The sequence below is a fragment of the Cynara cardunculus genome (genome assembly GCF_001531365.2).
Source record: "Cynara cardunculus var. scolymus isolate 2C chromosome LG 3, CcrdV1, whole genome shotgun sequence".
NCBI classification, from domain to species: Eukaryota; Viridiplantae; Streptophyta; class Magnoliopsida; order Asterales; family Asteraceae; genus Cynara; species Cynara cardunculus.
In genome coordinates, this window is record NC_037530.1 from 1,203,253 (window position 1) to 1,221,487 (window position 18,235).

General features: G+C 35.4%; 2 protein-coding genes across 4 annotated transcripts; both read left to right on the forward strand.

Moving 5' to 3' along the window:
• LOC112509741 lies at positions 1-5,605 on the forward strand. 2 transcript variants are annotated; one of them, XM_025114859.1, is made up of 5 exons: positions 1-70; positions 1,742-1,829; positions 1,916-2,022; positions 4,378-4,460; positions 5,150-5,605. In XM_025114859.1, the coding sequence occupies exons 2-5, from the start codon at positions 1,781-1,783 to the stop codon at positions 5,400-5,402; spliced, it is 492 nt and encodes a 163-aa protein (XP_024970627.1). In that variant the 5' UTR covers positions 1-70; positions 1,742-1,780; the 3' UTR covers positions 5,403-5,605. The 2 variants fall into 2 exon arrangements, with proteins under 2 accessions (XP_024970627.1, XP_024970626.1); XM_025114858.1 differs by having other exon boundaries at positions 4-70; positions 1,781-1,829.
• A 935-nt stretch (positions 5,606-6,540) lies between these two features.
• On the forward strand, positions 6,541-14,057 carry LOC112509529 (TPR repeat-containing thioredoxin TDX). Of its 2 annotated transcripts, XM_025114527.1 has the most exons (10): positions 6,544-6,735; positions 6,850-6,883; positions 8,987-9,088; positions 9,675-9,762; positions 9,852-9,932; positions 10,654-10,718; positions 11,378-11,518; positions 11,706-11,822; positions 12,433-12,460; positions 13,561-14,057. In XM_025114527.1, exons 1-10 carry the CDS (start codon positions 6,626-6,628, stop codon positions 13,887-13,889), a joined length of 1,095 nt encoding a protein of 364 aa, XP_024970295.1. In that variant the 5' UTR covers positions 6,544-6,625; the 3' UTR covers positions 13,890-14,057. The 2 variants fall into 2 exon arrangements, with proteins under 2 accessions (XP_024970296.1, XP_024970295.1); XM_025114528.1 differs by lacking the exon at positions 11,706-11,822 and having other exon boundaries at positions 6,541-6,735.
• The last annotated feature ends 4,178 nt before the right edge of the window (positions 14,058-18,235 follow it).

The following is an 18,235-nucleotide window of genomic DNA, read 5'->3' on the forward strand; positions in this document are numbered from 1 at the left end:
TAAGAAATTGGGGAAGGGGAAAGATAGAATAGATGATGAAGATATTACTTTTCAACGAATGGTTGCTAAGGTTAGCGAATCCCGCTTCTCCTCTCATTGGTTTGTTTTGTTCATGTGTTATTGTGGGTAGCTATTGCTTTCATGGTGGTTTATTTTGTGCTAATTTTGTCACATTATTTGGAATCATCTACTTATTTGGAAATTGGAATCATCCATTTACAATGTATGTAATTTGTTTGAGACGGAATGCGACTGATTAGTACACCCATTCAGTTTCTTTTTGATCTTTGCAGACTCAGAGGACTTAATAATTGGGGATTTGTTTAAAATAGCCAATTTGAACCACCCCTTTTTACTTTATAGCTAACTTTTCAACTTATTGACCGAAATAGCCGATATTACGCAAGTTGCATGCATTGCGTAAGCCACTTTCTTCAATGCAATATTGAGAAAAAGTAGACATTATGCAAGTTGCGATGTCTATGTGGACAAGCTATGTGGCACATACTCCCAAACCTCATTTACTTACGCAATCAGTCCATCGGGGGAGTGAGTGACACATAGCTTGTCCACGTAGACATTACGCAAGTAGCACTTATGCAACTTGCACAATGTCTCTTTTTTTCTGAATATTATATTGAAAAAAGTGGGTTATGCAAGTTGCTTAAGTGTTACTTGCATAAGCTCGGCTATTTCGGCCAATAAGTTGAAAAGGTGACTATAAAGTGGGGGTGGGGGTGGGGGTGGGGTCAAATTGGCTATTTTGGACAAAAACTCTAATAATTTATATTTTAGCTGGTTAATACACCCTTTACCAAATCAATTGATCGAGAAGTAATTATAGAACGAACCACAAAGGTGGTGCCTGATTGGTTTGAGCTTAGCTTCATAGGTCAAAAGTACCTGGAGGTCCCAGATTCAAATCCAAGGAGGAATAAAAATCCCCTTGTGGCCACGGAGGTTCAAATGCGGTGACTCCAGGCTATCTGCAAAGCAAGTGGTCGCCTTGGGATTAGTCGGCTCGCATAGCGGGTTGGATATCTAGGTTAATAAAATAAAAGTATAGAACGATATACATGTCCTAGATACTCTATGTTAAGCTTGTTATCTCCAAATGTTTTATAATATACTCCCTCCGTACCAAAATTAATGTCCACAATAAAAATGACACAATTTTAGGAATGTGTAATTATTACAAATTTTAAGTAACTAAACAACACTTTTATCCTTAATAATAAAGAGAGACGTCTCCAACTCATAATTAAGAGTAGAATGGGAAAGTGAACACTTATTTTGGGACAAACTAAAATAGAGATATGGACACTTAGGGCCTTTTTGTTAGCAGCTTAATAAGCTTAATGGGACTCGCAGCTTATTTGATCAGCTATACATGATTGTTTGGTAGTGTCATAATGATATAGGAAGTGGCTTATTGAATAAGCTTCTAAGGGGGAGCTTTATACAGAAAGCCAATCTTTTTCCAAACTTGTCCCTCCCAATTAAAAAACACGCTCCTTTCGTCTAGGAAAAAACTCTCCCAAACAAAAACCTTCCCAATCTATACAGACAATGAGACAAATTAATTCACAGAGACAACTTTATCCATACATGACTTCATGAAAAACTAACCAAACAGTCCCTTAATTTGTGAGTGAGGGAGTAGCTTGCAATAGTTTGGCTTTCAAAATTTACTTGAGTAAGCATTTATTTAGAAGGTTATTCTGATAACATGCCCTGGCAGGGATCTTGGCTTGTTCTATTGGTTGGTTAATGTACACAGATGCAAGAAGTAGCAGGAGAACGTGGTGGCTACCTTCATGGACGAGGCGGTATAATAAGCTCACTTCTTTTGCGTTTTATTGTATTTATTTATGTTGCATATAGGCCTTGGGTTTCCTTAAGTTCGAATTTGCAGCCTTGGACAGTGACGATCTGCTCTATCTCAAGGAGCAGATGGAAGCAGAAGAGGATGCAGAACGCTTATTACGTCGCACTGAAAAACGTGCATTTGCTGCGTTCAAAATATCCTTCTGTTTGTTAGAAGGCATTGCCCATGAGGTGCATAAAAATGAATGAACTATAATATATATGTATATATACATACGTACAAATATATAGAGTTGGTTTCCGGTAAGAATAGTAGTTATTGTGAGAAGGGTAAGAAGGGATCTCCACTCAATTCGAATTGATCAATTGAAAATACCCTTCTAAGCTAATTCATGGGTTATTTTGAGACTTAATTTGAACCATTAGATCAACACTAATTCAAAGTGATCAAGGGTCCAATTCCAAATCCCTTCTTACACTTCCCACCTTAACTCCTATTCTCACACCATCACAAGATCCTTCGTCTCTCTCTCTCTCTCTCTATATATATATATATATATATATAGAGAGAGAGAGAGAGAGAGGAGCGATCAAATGAAAACCACCCTCATTCTGGTTCGCTTTATGCAGTTTTTGTCTGACAATCAACATTTCAACTCTAATCTTTATTGATTCCACAAATTAAAGCTATAATTTAATGAACATCTTCAACAAGGATTACTGAAAAATATTTGAATTTGTATAAGGGAAATTGACTGAAATAGCCATTCTGGCCCCCCTTTCACTTTATAGCCACCTTTTCAACCTGATGACCGATTTAGCCGGAAATTATGTAAGTGGTATAAAGTTAATTTCCGCCTGAATCAGTCATTAGGTTGAAAAGGTGGCTATAAAGTTAAAAGAAGGGGGGGGGGGTCGTGATGGCTATCATGGTCAATTTCCCATATATATATATATTCGTTTTATAACGTCGTTATATAGTACAAGAGACCAAAAATATACAGTAAGTTGTAGAATGATACTGCTTTTATACTATAGGTGCTTTCAGTTAGAAAAACATATATTAATGAACAGAAATTGCGCATGCAATCTGAAGAACACAATAGAACCCGAACTAGAGCCAAATTCTTAGTTCTTTTATATTCTTACACGTCCTTATCAGGTTGGAGAATGGATATCAATCATTCCCAACATACAACAAATTGGATAATGTGACAGAAACAATTTAGGCTTCCCAAAACTATAAGTACTAATTAACAAAACCTTGTATCCGAGGAGAAACGAGGTGCCCACTCAACTAACAAAATGGTTGACCAACCGTAAGTTAACCAACAGCAACAAGTTAGCACAAGGGAATGTAACAAGCCAAACCAAGCAAAGGGAGAGAGTCCACAAGATTTTAAAAGGCGGAATCGGGCCTCGAGGCGTTTTCCCTCAACGAGGCGAGGCGGTCGGAGGCGTAAGCCCCGAGGCAGAAATATATGCACACCAAAATATGTATATATACTACACAAATATATACACATTTATATACAATATACATGATACTAAATTACTAAGGGCGCTGGTTCAATGGTTATTGACGGAGGAAAGAGTGAAACCATGAGATAGGCTGAGTGGGTGTGAAAAAAATTGGCTGCTTGGAGGAAGAGGAAGGGTCAAACCACACTTTTCGATTGAGAGGAGAAAGTACTAGCTTTTTGGGTTTTAAAATATTAAAAATACACTTATACTATAAAAATAAGTGCTACTACTTATAAAAAACCCAAAAAACCGTGACCAAAGCAGATCACTGGGGCGTACGCCTCGACAACGCCTCACTGAACCGCCCTACTGGACCAAGACGTAAAAGGAAATCTCCATTTGAAGTCCATGGACATGGCATGTACATTATCGGGAAGTGAAATAGAACATGAAACCGTAAGCTCCCAAGCAGTGGGAGGATCCCGGGGCTCAGTTGGGCTGTAACTTCCTCAGGTGTGTAAAATGTGATGCTGTATATCTCTATAGAGTAAATAGTTGTATATGAGGAACTACTAAACTCAATCCATACTTGATCTCATAGATGCATATAGAATCCTACTGAAAGCTGGAAAATCTCCTTAAGAATGCCTAGAAAAATGGTACTGAACGAGTGAAAGCTAACCAGATATTGTAACATCCCCAATCTGGTTCCCGGATCTGATACCATTTCTAACATCCCCAGGCTACTGTACTAGATATTGTACGCTTCATCCACAACTGGATTCATGGTTTTAAAATGCGTGTGATAGGCAGTCCCTTGTAAAGCAACCTTTGTTCCCTCCCCAACTGAGATGTGGGATCTCACATTGATCAAACATCCAAATGCCCTTACATAAGAAGAAAATAAAGAAACCCGTGGACCATAGGATGGTACACCGTACACAACTGTATTAAGATGGTTAAGCAATCTTCCTTGTCCCGTCTGTTTCTTTTTAGGATATTTCATTTCTTAATATCGCATGGTTTGTTCGTATCGTATTCAAAGCTGTACTTTGTTTCTTTGTTTTATCTTTGACTCCTTATAACAAAGCTGCAAGTTTAGCTGATTCATCACCGGCTTCAATTCCATTGCCACTTCGCGTGGAGCCAAAGCCAAAGACTGGAATAAGGTGCCTCTTTGTCCCTTTAACATCATTATTCTTAAAGAAGTCATAGAGGAAAGCTTAAATGAGAATCTGGGAACCAACTGTTTCTTGTATTATTCATGATGAATAACCCTGAATAATCATGAATCATGCATCTTCATTATGAATATTTTTCATCATGGATATCTATCACGACATTCATCATGAATAATTAATGAAATAGTTGATTCCCAGTTCTCAAAATATTACGCATCTCATTTGAACCGCCATAAGCAGTGTTCTAAAAGTCTCGCTACGACAGCTGCTGTGGTCTTCCGAGGCTTAAGGCTCGTTTCTCACACCATGTTAAACCTGTGGCACGTCGTGGCTCAATATGCGGTTTTTGTAATGGCGGTGTTTGAGTTTTCTTACCTTTTTAGTGTCTTCCTTTTTTAGTTTTTAGTATATAATCTAATTTAAATTGTTTAATATTCATTGACTCGTTGGGTAGTAGTAAAAAAACATATGTTTATATATATGTATATATGATATACAGATTTGCCGCCATAAGTCACGCTTTGAAAAACGTCATGGCCTTCTCCGTGGCGTCTAAGGCTTGAGGCTTAACCTCGCCGCCATGCAGTGCCTCATGTGATTTAGAACATTGCCCATAGGTCACATATTCATCTTAAAGACAAACAAAACCATCTGATTTTATGTTATATTCTGTTCAGACAACAAGATTTACTGAAAAAAGTAGTGGAAGTGAAGCCAAAAAGACAGAAGGTTTTAACGCAAGCTAACAGTAACGTGTCCGCCCTTCTTTCTACCGAGCCTGTTTCATCAGAATGTAAGCCACATACTAATGTCGAGGATGAAAACGGGTCAATAAGTCAAACCAAGACCGATAATGAACACATGGAAGCAGCCAATCCTATCAAAAGCTTGCTTGCAGCATACGAGAGTTCAGATAACGATGAAGATTGATTCAGAGAGCAAGTGGTTTTGTTGACGGAACAATTCCGATATATATATTTTGTAATCGTAGCTTGGATATTAGCCGCAGGCGTCTTGTAACGTTATTCGTGTATTAATTAGCAAGTATTTTTCGATTATTTAACCGAAGAAATGCAGATAGGTTCTGTAGAATTCTTGTTTGATGAGTTCAATCTGAAGTTATGCATTTATGTGAACCTTTACTATTTTTTGATCTTGTATGCATATGATATAGGGTTATTTGAGGGTTGTGGTTTCAATGGTATTAATTGAGTTTTACAAGTAGAATTCTTTTGATTCCTTCTTTACTTCTTAGATCTTGTTTTGTATTTAACATTTGAATCATTACGGTTGCTTTTGGTGCATGAGACGAGACTAGACTGGACTGGACTGGATATTATGGTTGCATTATCTGGTCCAAGTCTTTTCTTCACTTACCGGATCAGATTCTTGATCTTTGTTATATGTCTCATACGGGGTAAGATTCTCAGTCGTTACCATACTCACCAGATAAGGTAAGGTGACACCAAGTAAGAGGTTGTTCGACAGTTGCAGAATGGTTTTATGCAGAATGATTAAGCGGCTCTCATGATATAGTGCAAAATGAAATATAATTGTTTGATAATTACTTACAATAGAATTAGGGTGTCGAATGGTTAAGTTAGATCCAATATACAAAATCATTCAAAGGGTTTTAGAACCATTAAGAGACAGATTTTTTTTTTTTGCCAAACAAAGTTTACCTCTTAGCGATTTAGAGGTTGTCTCTTAATGGAACTATTAAGAGGTAAACAACTCATATGGGTAAAGTTGTCCATATGGATTAATCTATCTGTATAGATTGGAACAATTTTTGTTTTAGAGGGTTATTTTATAGAAGAAAGAAACGTTTGAGAGAGAAAAAATTTATCTTTCCGTATAAAGCTCCCCTAAAAGTTTATCGAATAAACGATTTTATGTATCATTAAGTCGTTACCAAACAATCATGTATAATTCACGGAACAAAAAAAATCCTCAATTGGGATACTCTAAAAAATGAATTATTTAAAGAAAATCTAACAAAATCAAATTACCCAAGTCTTTATTTTATAACAAAAATCCGTTTCCCCCCTTCAATTCAATGTTCTTGTCTTCCAAGAAATCCTTTTCCATAACTTATAGCTATTGGGGTTTTTCCCTGTTCTTGAGCAAACTTCAAAGTTGAGCAGAGGGTAATGGATGATTCCAAGATTGAGGAACTCAAGCTGTTCGTTGAGAGCTGCAAATCCGATCCTTCAATCCTCCACAATCCATCTCTAGGGTTTTTCAAAACTTTTCTCCAGAGGTATAATCTCTTACTATTTCTACCATTTTGAGAAATTTATATCAATTTAAGCTTATATCGATGCGCTTGGTACCATTTGGAGTTATTTTGATTTGTTAATTTATACGATTTCAGCCTCGGCGCCAAAATCCCACCATCATCAACATCGGTGAGTTCCATCTCTTGCTTTACTGTTTGATTATAGTGCCTGTTGATCATAAAATCGGTATTCATTTCAAGTGAGTTCTTAGTTTTAGTGCAAATATTGAAATATTAGCAATTAAAAAGGATTGTGATATTGAAATGTGAATGGATTAGGTTTACTACTTTTAGGGTTTATCAATTGGGCTGTAATTTGGGATGAGGGAAGTGAGTTCGAATCGGTTACTATTGGTTTTCGCTGTTCTGCATCAGAAGTTTGCTTTCGATTAGGTTTTAGCATTCACATCAGAATCCGCAGATATATCTCGCTATTTCGTATTGTATTGAAGCACCGGATAGTAAAAAAAATTTGGGATCTTGAATTTCCAGGGTTGGATTTGATATCGCAATCATAATCGTAAACAGGTGGGACTTTTTTGGTGTTTTAAGGATAGAAGACTAGTTTTTGCATTGAACAATGTCTTTTTTTGAAGTCAGGATTCTTGGAAATCTGTAGAGATGAAAATGAAGTTCACGTAACCTACCTAACGTGGCTAGATATTTTGGTAACCATGGGTGTCCAGGGCACCTCGACTAATCCTACGGGCCCTGAAATTAACAGTTTGACACACCTTCTAGTAGTCCTAAGGGGACTTGAAAGGGTGACCTATACTTTAACATCCCCAACCGACTATACTAGATATTGTCTGCTTTATGCACATCTACCGCGTCTGATAGAGGAAGTATCCAGTCTCTTGTAAGACAACCTTTGTTCCCTCTCCAACCGATGTGGGATCTCACCTCTTGTCAAAAATAAATTGTATGTTTTACTCTGGTAACCAGTAATTAGTCTAACACTCTTTGTTTTGATTGTAATGACTAGAAGTGCTACTGATAATAGTAATCCACAAAGAGGGGCCGCGCAGCTCAATATTATCATAGGAGTGGGTTTAAGGGAAAACCACAGAAAATGGAAAAATGAGTAACACCCTAATAACCATTCATTCTCCGGTATGCACATGTGCATAAAAGTTATTGTTCGATTACTTTTATGCACATGTACATACTCGACAAATGAATGGTTATCAGGGTATTTCGCAGTTTTCTTTTTTTGTGGTTTTCCCCTGAATCTGAGTCTATCATCATAATCCAAGATTAACTAGTTGAGCTACCTCTTAAGGTTAACCTGGCTAGATATAACTCCTCATTATCACCGGTCCAAGAAGTAGTAATCGTTCAAATATAGCTTTCTCAGCTCGCAGACCACCCTCTAATAATATCGGCTACTTCCACCACCATGACAATTGACATGTTCATATTTGTTGCACCATCTTATGTTAAATTTCTAATCATGAAAGCCCTCGGGCGTGTAGCTCAGTTGGCGAAGGGGTGGAACGAGTTTGTGCAAATACACAACAGGTTCAAGTTTGAATCCTACGGGAGACGGGCTTGAACCCCTCCACTACCCTCAGCCGCTAAGTTAGCTCTAAAATGCCTTCTCACTTGTGGTTCCTGTGGGGGCAGGTTCATTGTGGGGGCAATCAGGGTTGCCGGTAATCAATCTTTTGCTAAAAAATTCCTAATCATGAAAGCTTACTTCAAGTAAACCCATTTAATTGAAATTGCAATTGCAAGTAAGGATAAGGCATAGGGGAGACTACCTCTAATCTATTGTCACTTTTCATCACTTTAGAATGTATTACCAAAGTTCTTTGGACTCTTGGCCTCTGTTTATATCGATGGAATTTTTATTTAGAGTAAATTACATTTTTCGTTCTTGTAGTTTGTTAAAAATTGCGATTTTTGTCCCTATGGTTTGGAAATTTCAATTTTCATCCCTATGGTTTGTAATTCATTGCGATTTTCGTCCTTATAATTTACAATTATTATTGTTTCAGTCCCTATGGTTTACAACTCTTTATGTTTTGGTCCCTTGTATTTAGAGGTAGGAATTTGTCCAGGGACTAAAATAGCGATAAATTGCAAAGCATAGGGATTAAAATTGAAATTATTAACAAACCACAGGGACGAAAATTGTAATTTACTCTTTATTTACTTTAAATATTACATTTTTTTAAAGATTTATGGTTTTAATATAATCTTTTCGTGTAACCACATAATTCATATGAAGGGTGCAGATAATGGACACGCATTCAACGAGGACATTGTTGAGTCTGACCTCGAATTAGACGATTCTGATGTTGTAGATCCTGATAATGATCCTCCACAAAAGGTGGGAAAAAGCAATGAAATTTGTAGTCCTTTTTGAACTATATACTCCCTCCGTCCCAAAATAAATGTCCACAATGAAAAAGGCACACAGTCTTTTTGGTTAACAAAGGGACAATTTTGCCCTTAATTAAGTAGAGATAAATTTTCTCTATCTCATAATTAAGGGAAGAATGGGAAAGTAGAACATTTACTTTTGGAAGTGGACACTTATTTTGGGACAAACTAAAATAGTAATGCAGACACATATTTTGGAACAAACTAAGATAGTAATATTTATGTAACAAATCGTCCCACATGGATACAAATGGGATTTGTGAGCTGCTTACAAGCCTCAAGTTGTGGGCTACCAATAATTTCCACCAGTCTTAAGTTGGATTCGAAAGTATCGAGCCAGCCTGTTGCTTTGGGCTTTTACAATTTATATACGGCAAATACTTATGCATGATGGTCACCTTTGGTAGAGGTTTAAAACTTTGACCTCCTGGGAGGCTAGGATTTACCGGTATCCCGGATGATACTGGTGGGCCATTGATCCTCTGGTCCTTTTTCTTCTTGTTCTTATCATCAATTTTCAACTTTGATGGCAGATGGGAAATCTCTCGGTTGAAGTTCACGATGTAAGCCGTGATCTTGCACAAATCTTGAAACTAAAAGCTATGGATGCAGTCTCTGAAGGCATGTTCTATCTGTACGTTGTTGATTTCTTGTTTAGATTGTCTACGATGGAAGAATATGCATGTTCACTGCGTTGACAACACTTGTAGGTAAACTGAATGAAGCCATAGATCAATTAACCCAAGCTATTTTGCTGAATCCAAGTTCACCCATATTGTATGCGGCTAGAGGTATTTATTGGTTATGTGAAAAAAAAGTTTGAATCCTTAGTTCGCTGTCGTCTTTGTGCCCCTTTGGTTATTTATTTCTAAGGGGCTGTTTGGTTGGTTTTCCATTAAGTCCCGTATGGATAAAGCTGTTTGTGTGGATTAATCCGTCTGTATAGATTGAGAAGGTTCTTGTTTGTAGGGTTTTTCATAGATACAAAGAGCTTTTTTTTTTTAATTAGGAGGGGCGTTTGGAAAAAACTGAACATGGCTTTCTGCATAAAGCTCCTCCCCTAAAAACTTACTGAATAAGCCACTTTCTATATTATTAAGCCACTATGAAACAATCATGCATGGCTAACTGAATAAGCTGTGAATCACATTAAGCTCATTAATTTGTGAGTCCCATTAAGCTCATTAAGCTGCCAACAAACAGGCCCCAGGTCTTGTATGGATAAAGCTCTCTGTATGGATTTATCCGTTTATATAGATTGAGAATGTTTTTGTTAGGAGGTTTTTTTATAGATAGGAGGAGCTTGTTTTTTAATTGGGAGGGGCAGGTTGGAGAACAACTTGGCTTTTAGCATATATCTCCCCCCTTAAAAACTTACTGAATAAGCCACTTTCTATATCATTAAGCCACTACCAAACAGTCATGTATAGCTGACTGAATAAGCTGTTAGTTCTATTAAGCTAATTAAGCAGCTAACAAACAGTCCCTTATTCTGTTAATACAAAATTGCAGCTAGTGTACTTATCAAACTAAGAAAACCGAATGCTGCAATCCGAGATGCTGATGCAGCTTTACAGGTCTGTCTGCACACCTTCGATTGTAGGGTTAATTACTAAAATAACCACTTCAACTGGTGTCACATTACAAATTGACCACCTTTATTTGAAATTTCCACAAAATAACCACTCATTTCGAAAATGGATTTTGCGAAATCCACTTTTTTTTTCTGGAATCCCCTTTTATCGACTTTTTGAGTGAATCTTGACTAGTTTTTTGGAATTTAGTATATTTTGTACGTTTGTAGGTTCGCAAAATTCCCTTTATTGATTTTGAGCTAATCTTGACTACTTTTTTGAAATTTAATACAATTTGTATTTTTTTAGGGTTTGCAAAATGCGTTTTGCGAACTCCACTTTTTTCTTTTTCTTTTTGCAAAATCCCGTTATTGACTTTTTGAGTGAATCTTGACTACATTTTTGGAATTTATACAATTTGTACTTAGGTTTCGGAAAACAGGTCTTGCAAAATCCACTTCTTCGCTCAAAAAATCAAGAAAGGGGATTTTCGGAAAAAAATGGATTTCACATAATCCACTTAGCAGAATTCATGGTTATTTTGTACAAATTTCGAAAAAGGTGGTCACTTTATGATAAGACCTCTCATAAAGTGGTGGTTTTAGTAATTAGCCATTGGTATAGCCGAATCAACTCAGATCTAACATCATACGAATATTCAGATCAATCCTGACTCAGCAAGAGGCTATAAAATGCGTGGAATGGCAAGGGCCATGCTTGGTCTTTGGGAAGAGGCAGCACGTGATCTCGGTGTAGCATCGACGTTCGATCATGATGAGGAGATTGGTTCAGTTCTTAAAAAGGTGCTTCTCTCTCTCTCTCACACACACGCACACACACGCACCTCAATTAGTTTTTCTGTTATGTTAGTTGGTTCTCATGTTCTCAAAATATTTATAGTTCTCATTTACCTTATTGTCTATTCGCTATGCTTGAAACATAATCAGTCATTTTAATATTTGTTGGGGGTGCATTCATATACATTTGCAGATTGAGCCTAATGTTAACAAGATAATAGAGCATCGCCGGAAGTATGAATGGTTAAGGAAAGAAAATAATCTTAAAGCAACCGAACACGAGAAGCAAAAAACCCGAGCTAAAACCGAGGCATGTATACTTTCTATTTCGTAGTTTTGTTCCGCGAGGACGATTTATCTTGAAAACTTAGTTTCGTTTGTCTTTGGCTTTCGGTCTTCCTTTTCACGTATTCAGACAATGAAAATGACATATAGTTTTAGGAATATGTAATTATTACACTTTTTAATTAACTAAATGACACTTTTACCCTTAATAACAGAGCAAGAAATTTTCTCCATCAAGACACTTGTTTTCGAAGTGGACAATTATTTCGGGACAAACTAAAATAGAAATGTGGACACTTATTATGGGAGGGGGGTAATAAATAATAAATGTCCATAATGAAAAAAGGCACACAATTTTAGAAACATGTATTTATTACACTTTTTAGTTAACTAAATGACAATTCTACCCTTGATAACATAGGGAGTAATGAATTTCTCTATCTCATAATTAGGGGTAGAATTGGAAAGTTGGCATTTGCTTTTGAAGGTGCATACTTATTTTGGGTCAGAGGGAGTAGCGGTTAGACCTTATGGCATTAGTAAGCCTTGATTTGGGCCCTTGGTGTTTTGATATTTTTTCATTTAAGTTTACGACTATTTATACGAGGCTTACGGATAATTTGTATTTAATGCAGGATGTGGATGCTACGCCTCCGGAGAATGGTATGTCATTTGTGTTTTATGCTTGTGTTACTAAACAATATCACAACATGATTTGCCTTGATGACCATGGATAGTGCAAGACTAAAAGATTTGGCCTAGTTTAATATATGGGGTATAATTCCTATATATATATATATATATATATATACACACACATAGAGAGAGAGAGGGGTTCAGGGAAAACCCCTAAAAATTGAAAAACTGAGAAACACTCTAATAACCATTCATCTGTATGCACATCTGCATACAAGTAATTGAAGATGTTTCTTGGTTTCTATGCACACTAGACAAATTACATGTATGCACGTGTGCATACCGTACAGATGAATGGTTATTATGGTGTTCATCAATTTTTCACTTTTTTTGCAGTTTTCTCGTGAACAAATGGACATGGTTGTATTTGAAATATACCTTTTATATATATATATATATATATATATATATAAGATCAAACGAGAACAAGGTCAAAATAAGGGAACACGAGAATGGCCAAATCACATGTGATTTTGCTTTGGAAGTTTGAAAGCACATACGATTACGGAACATGGTGCACAGAGGGGGTTCACGGACGACTTGGCCTGTGACCTAGGTCGTTCGTAATCACATGTGATTTTACACGTGAGTTTAGTGTAAAATAACACGTGATTTGGCCGTTCTCATGTTTTCTTATTTGGTCATTGTTCTCGTTTGAAACCAACTCTCTCTCTCCCTCACAAATTATTATTAGTTTTTTACGGTGTTAGTGGATATGGTCAACCTCTCAAACATCGACCAACCATTGACTTTAGTTTTCTCATAAATTATTTTAATAAAAAGTATCACGTCGTCTCAAATTGGTATCAGAGCTCTATTATGGAACCAATGATGGCGAAGAACGTATATGAACTCAAAGTAGAATTGGGGTCTGCGATAACGGAAGTGAAAAAGACCATGTTGAATTATCGCAAAAAATAACCGAAACATAGAACCGAGCTCAAGATTTATTACTAATATTTGTACGAACTAGACAATGATTAGTCACAAGATTGATGAACCCGTCATAGATACGGGTAGATACACTGTCTTTATTACGTTCACGGTTTCCGTATGCAAATCTTCAGGTGAAGTAGTTACCATTCACAAAGCGGTCGAGTTGGAAACAAGGCTTAGTGGTTCATCACGGTCAAACCAATTAGCCATTCTGTACTTCACGGCAACATGGTGTGGACCCTGTCGGCTCATGGGTCCACTCTATACAAAGATGGCGGCAAAGTACCCAAAAGTGGCGTTCTTGAAAATCGACATTGATGAAGCGAGAGACGTGGCGGCACAGTGGAATATCAGCAGCGTGCCATCGTTCTTTTTTATAAGAAACGGCAATAAGATCGATCAGGTGGTTGGTGCTGATAAAACTTCACTTGAAGAAAAGATAGCCAAGTATGGTGCCTGAGATATAGACACTTCTAAACTGGTTGTCTATGCTGGTTTTGCTCTCTTAGATTTGGATCTTGTTATATATACATGTATAGATGTGTGTATATATATGCAATGTAGTTGCATTGTGGATGGTGTTGGAAACCCGAAATGAGAAATGAATTGTGTCGATTTTCGTTGTTTGGAAGCTATTACATAATTTTATAATCCCCGGTGCCGTCCCCGGTTTTTAGTAACAGCCCTGGTCCCTGTGAGTACGGGGATTAACATTTCGTCCCCGGTCAAATCCTTGTCAAACCCTACGAAGAATATCCGTCAGTTTGAGTCCACTGGGGATCCCTGGCCCCGACCCCGGTTTAAGTAACAGCCCCCGACCCCGGTTTGAGTCTACCGGGGATCCTGGCCTCTGGACCCATTTTAGCGGGGAATCCTCGTCTCCGTTTGGGACGGGTGAGCCGGGTTCCCCACCGGGTCGGGGGTCACCATCCTTAACGGGGACACAATCTGTTGAATTTTAAAAGAAGGGACAAGATAGTTGAAAAGATGTAACTACATGGATAAGACATGTAATTTTTTTAGAGTAAACTACAAATTTAGTCCTTGTGGTTTGTTAGAATTAACATTTTTTGTCCCCTTAGTTTTGAAATTACAAGATGGTTATTGTGGTTTATAAAAACATCAGGATTTGGTTCCTTTCTCTAATGGCTGTTAAAAAAATTAATTAAAAAAAGGGTATTTTCATTTTTTTTATCGATTTTTTTTGTCTTTTACCTAAAAAAACCATAGGACCAAAATCATAAACTCGATTTTAGTTGGATAAAATACAAAAGAAATCGATAAAAAGACGAAAATGCCTTTCTTTAATTAAATTTTTAGCGGCTGTTAGGGGAAATGACCAAATCTGAACATTTTTATAAATCACTATGGCCATCTTGTAATTTCGAAACTATAAGTCATTTTTAACAAATCACATAATATATATATATATATATATAGAGAGAGAGAGAGAGAGAGAGAGAGAGATCATGCAAGAAGTTTTTAATATCATTATGATTACACTTCTTTGGGGTGTGTTTAATCATATATGATTAAACATCTATGTATTGTCAATACAACATATATTTACTCATATATAATTAAGCTTGTGTATCATTCATGTGTCTGATCATATATGATATTGAAACTTCTTGTTTTCTCGCAAAATGTTCAAATTTTCGTTTGAACTTCTCTCTCTCTTTTTATGTGTGTGTGTATATATATATATATATATATACACACACACACACTATATTATAAAGCATTTGACAAAAACTCTTAAAAATCCATTTTTTATGCATGAAATACTGTTTATTGATGCGTATTACTTAAAATTCAAGATTACAAGTAAATTGTGCGTAAATGCAATTTATTAAAGTTTCATGTTTGAATTCGTGTAACTAACTTCATGTAAACATAATCAAATAGAGGATAAACATTTCATTTTAAATTTAAAAAAAACTAAAATATAATTAGAATAATCATTGAGTTCTAACAAAATACTTAATTATTATTTTTATAAAAAATTATATTATTAAACTAAAAATAAAAAACAAATAAATAGTTAGTTTGACACTAATATCAATATTTTTTTATGATATCTTCATATTTATATTTTATCAAAAATAAGAACATATTTTCCTCAAAATCAAATAAAACCGTATTATAACGTCGACTAAGACAAAAAAAAAACATTAAAATCGAGATGTATCTCGCTGTATTGTACGAGTACCATTCTAATATGTATATATAGAGTTTGTTTCAAATACAACTCATTGCATTTGTACAACTAATGCAGCCCAATAAATTGAGATATTTATGGAAATTATGAGAGTTCATTTATTATGATTTGAATATTTATGGAAGATGAATATGATTATTAATTATGATCAATACTTTATATTAGGAAACAATCATAACTTCTATGAAATCACATATTAATCAAATGAAATGGACGGTTGAGATTGGGTTGTATTAATTGCACAAATGTCAAAAGTTGTATAATAACCAACCTCTGTGTATATACATATATACATATATATATATATATACATATATACATATACATAAATACATATATACATATATATATATATATATGTGTGATTATGAAATTACAAACTACTTCCAATAAGTTGTTTTACATAGGGATGGTGATTTTCCCCGAGCTAGTGGGAAACCCGGCTCACCCTACCCAAACGGGGATGGGGATTCCCCACTAAAATGGATCCCGGGGACGGGGATCTCCGGTAGACTGAAACCGGGGTTAGGGTCGGGAGTATTGTACCCCCCTCCCACCCGGTACCCCCCAACCCCCGTACCCGGTATACTAATATTCATTTTATAAGTACTTTGGCTTTGGAAATTCTGATGGTGGGCCTCTCTTGCTGTTGGACTACAAGAGTATTTGTATTAGGAAACATAGATTGGACCGGGTCGGGGAACGGGTCTTGAGTCAGGGACTGGGGACCGTACTACGTTTTGATCGGGGACGGGATGTTAATCCCGTTACCCGTCAAAGACCGGGGTCGGAGCCAGGGCCGAGGATTACAAAATCCGCCCCATCCTGACCCTGTTTTCATGCCTAGTTTTACGACTACATAAACAACTACTTTATAATTTTACATTTATATTACTAATTTATAATGTAATAAAAAATATAGAAAATAAAATTCCTTAATTATATTGATTTAATATATATTTTTTTACTCCAATTTAATAAAAAAAAAAATATCCATGCAATTTAATACATGTAAAAATTACAATTTTGAAAATTAATTCTAATTAAAAAATGTAATTTAAAAAAGTTAATAATAATATAATTAATACAATAATAATTATAATAAATTATAATAATAATAAAGGGTAATTTTATCCTAATTAGATATTGAATTGGATTTTAAATACCTAAAGAAATACAACTATAAAATATCATAATACTACTCAGATAAAATAATACAAGGGTGGTGTCTAATTAGTTTGAACTTGGGTTCTAAAGGTCAAAAGTGTCAGGATGTCTTAAGTTCAAATACAAAGAGAATAAAAATCCCCTTGTGGCCATGGATGTTCAAATGTGGTGACTTCGAGCTACCCGCAAAACAGATGATCGTTCCAGGATTAGTCGATATCTAGGTTAATAAAAAAAAAAAAAAAACTCTTGCCATGAAAAACACTAAGTTGCGACGTTATCATTAAATCTTCATTGATGCACCCACATACGTTTATAACCAAAAAAAAATCAGAAAAGAAAATGTTTTGTCAACTGTTAGTGAAAATATACCTGATAATATCTCGAAACTGATATAGAAATTCAGTAAAAAGATTTCAAAATTACCAGAAACTGATCTTCAATTAAAGAAGAAGAAGAAGAAGAGGCAAAAAAAAAAAAGGTTACGTGATGATGACAGAAGCATAGAGAGCACAAATGAGTAAGATGCACGTCAACAGTTACACCTTCGTCATCTGTGCTCTCTATCTTCTGTCAACAACATCACCTCCACTGCTTCTACGCAACTTGTCAATCTGTATTTCGTGTTTAACCAGTCGTTGCTCATTAACTGAAGATGCAACGAATGTAAACCTACCGTTTCCTGCTTTTTTTCCACGAAACGAATAAACATGACCCAGTAACTTTATACGAGAAACTACTGAATTCAATATCATTTCTAGAATCAGTAATATTATACGAATACCTGAGCTTCTTATGGATCAATATCATCTATAGAATCAGTAATTTTATACGAGAAACTACTGAATTCAATCACTCTCATAATATAATTGTTTGAAAATATTGATAAGGGTCATATGATGTATTTATAGGTCAATATGGAAATGATGGTTCTAATGGTTTCTAGGATGCCAAAAGTGGGACCCACCATGGACCTACATTGTTGTTGACCATATCTTAAAATATTTTATATTTATACTGTATTATTAGAATGGTACTCGCATAATGCAGCAATATTTATCTCGATTTCAATGTTTCATTTTGTTTTTGTGGTCTTCGTCGACGTTATAATATGGTTTTATGTGGTTTTGAGCAAACAATAATGTTTTTCTTGATAAAATATAAATTTAAAAATATCATGAAAATTAAAAAATTATAAAAGTTCTCATTTTTTTGTGTAATTTCTTTAATTCAGTTTTTAATTATAATTTAATTTAGGTTTAATATCGAAGTAATTTATTTTTGGTTGAATGGTAAGATTTTTATAAATATAATAATTAAGTATTCTGTTAGCCAATATTATATTTTGGATTTTATATTTAAAATAATATTTTTATTCTGTATTTTATTATATTTATCTACAGTTATTTACACGAATT

Coding starts and splice junctions, on each gene's coding strand:
- LOC112509741 (XM_025114858.1), top strand. Junction 2,023..4,377: donor GTGCATTTGCTGCGTTCAAA/ATATCCTTCTGT, acceptor ACTCCTTATAAC/AAAGCTGCAAGTTTAGCTGA. Junction 4,461..5,149: donor AAGCCAAAGACTGGAATAAG/GTGCCTCTTTGT, acceptor TATTCTGTTCAG/ACAACAAGATTTACTGAAAA.
- LOC112509529 (XM_025114527.1), top strand. CDS start 6,626: ATGGATGATTCCAAGATTGAGGAACTCAAGCTGTTCGTTGAGAGCTGC. Junction 9,763..9,851: donor TATGGATGCAGTCTCTGAAG/GCATGTTCTATC, acceptor CAACACTTGTAG/GTAAACTGAATGAAGCCATA. Junction 10,719..11,377: donor ATGCTGATGCAGCTTTACAG/GTCTGTCTGCAC, acceptor ACGAATATTCAG/ATCAATCCTGACTCAGCAAG.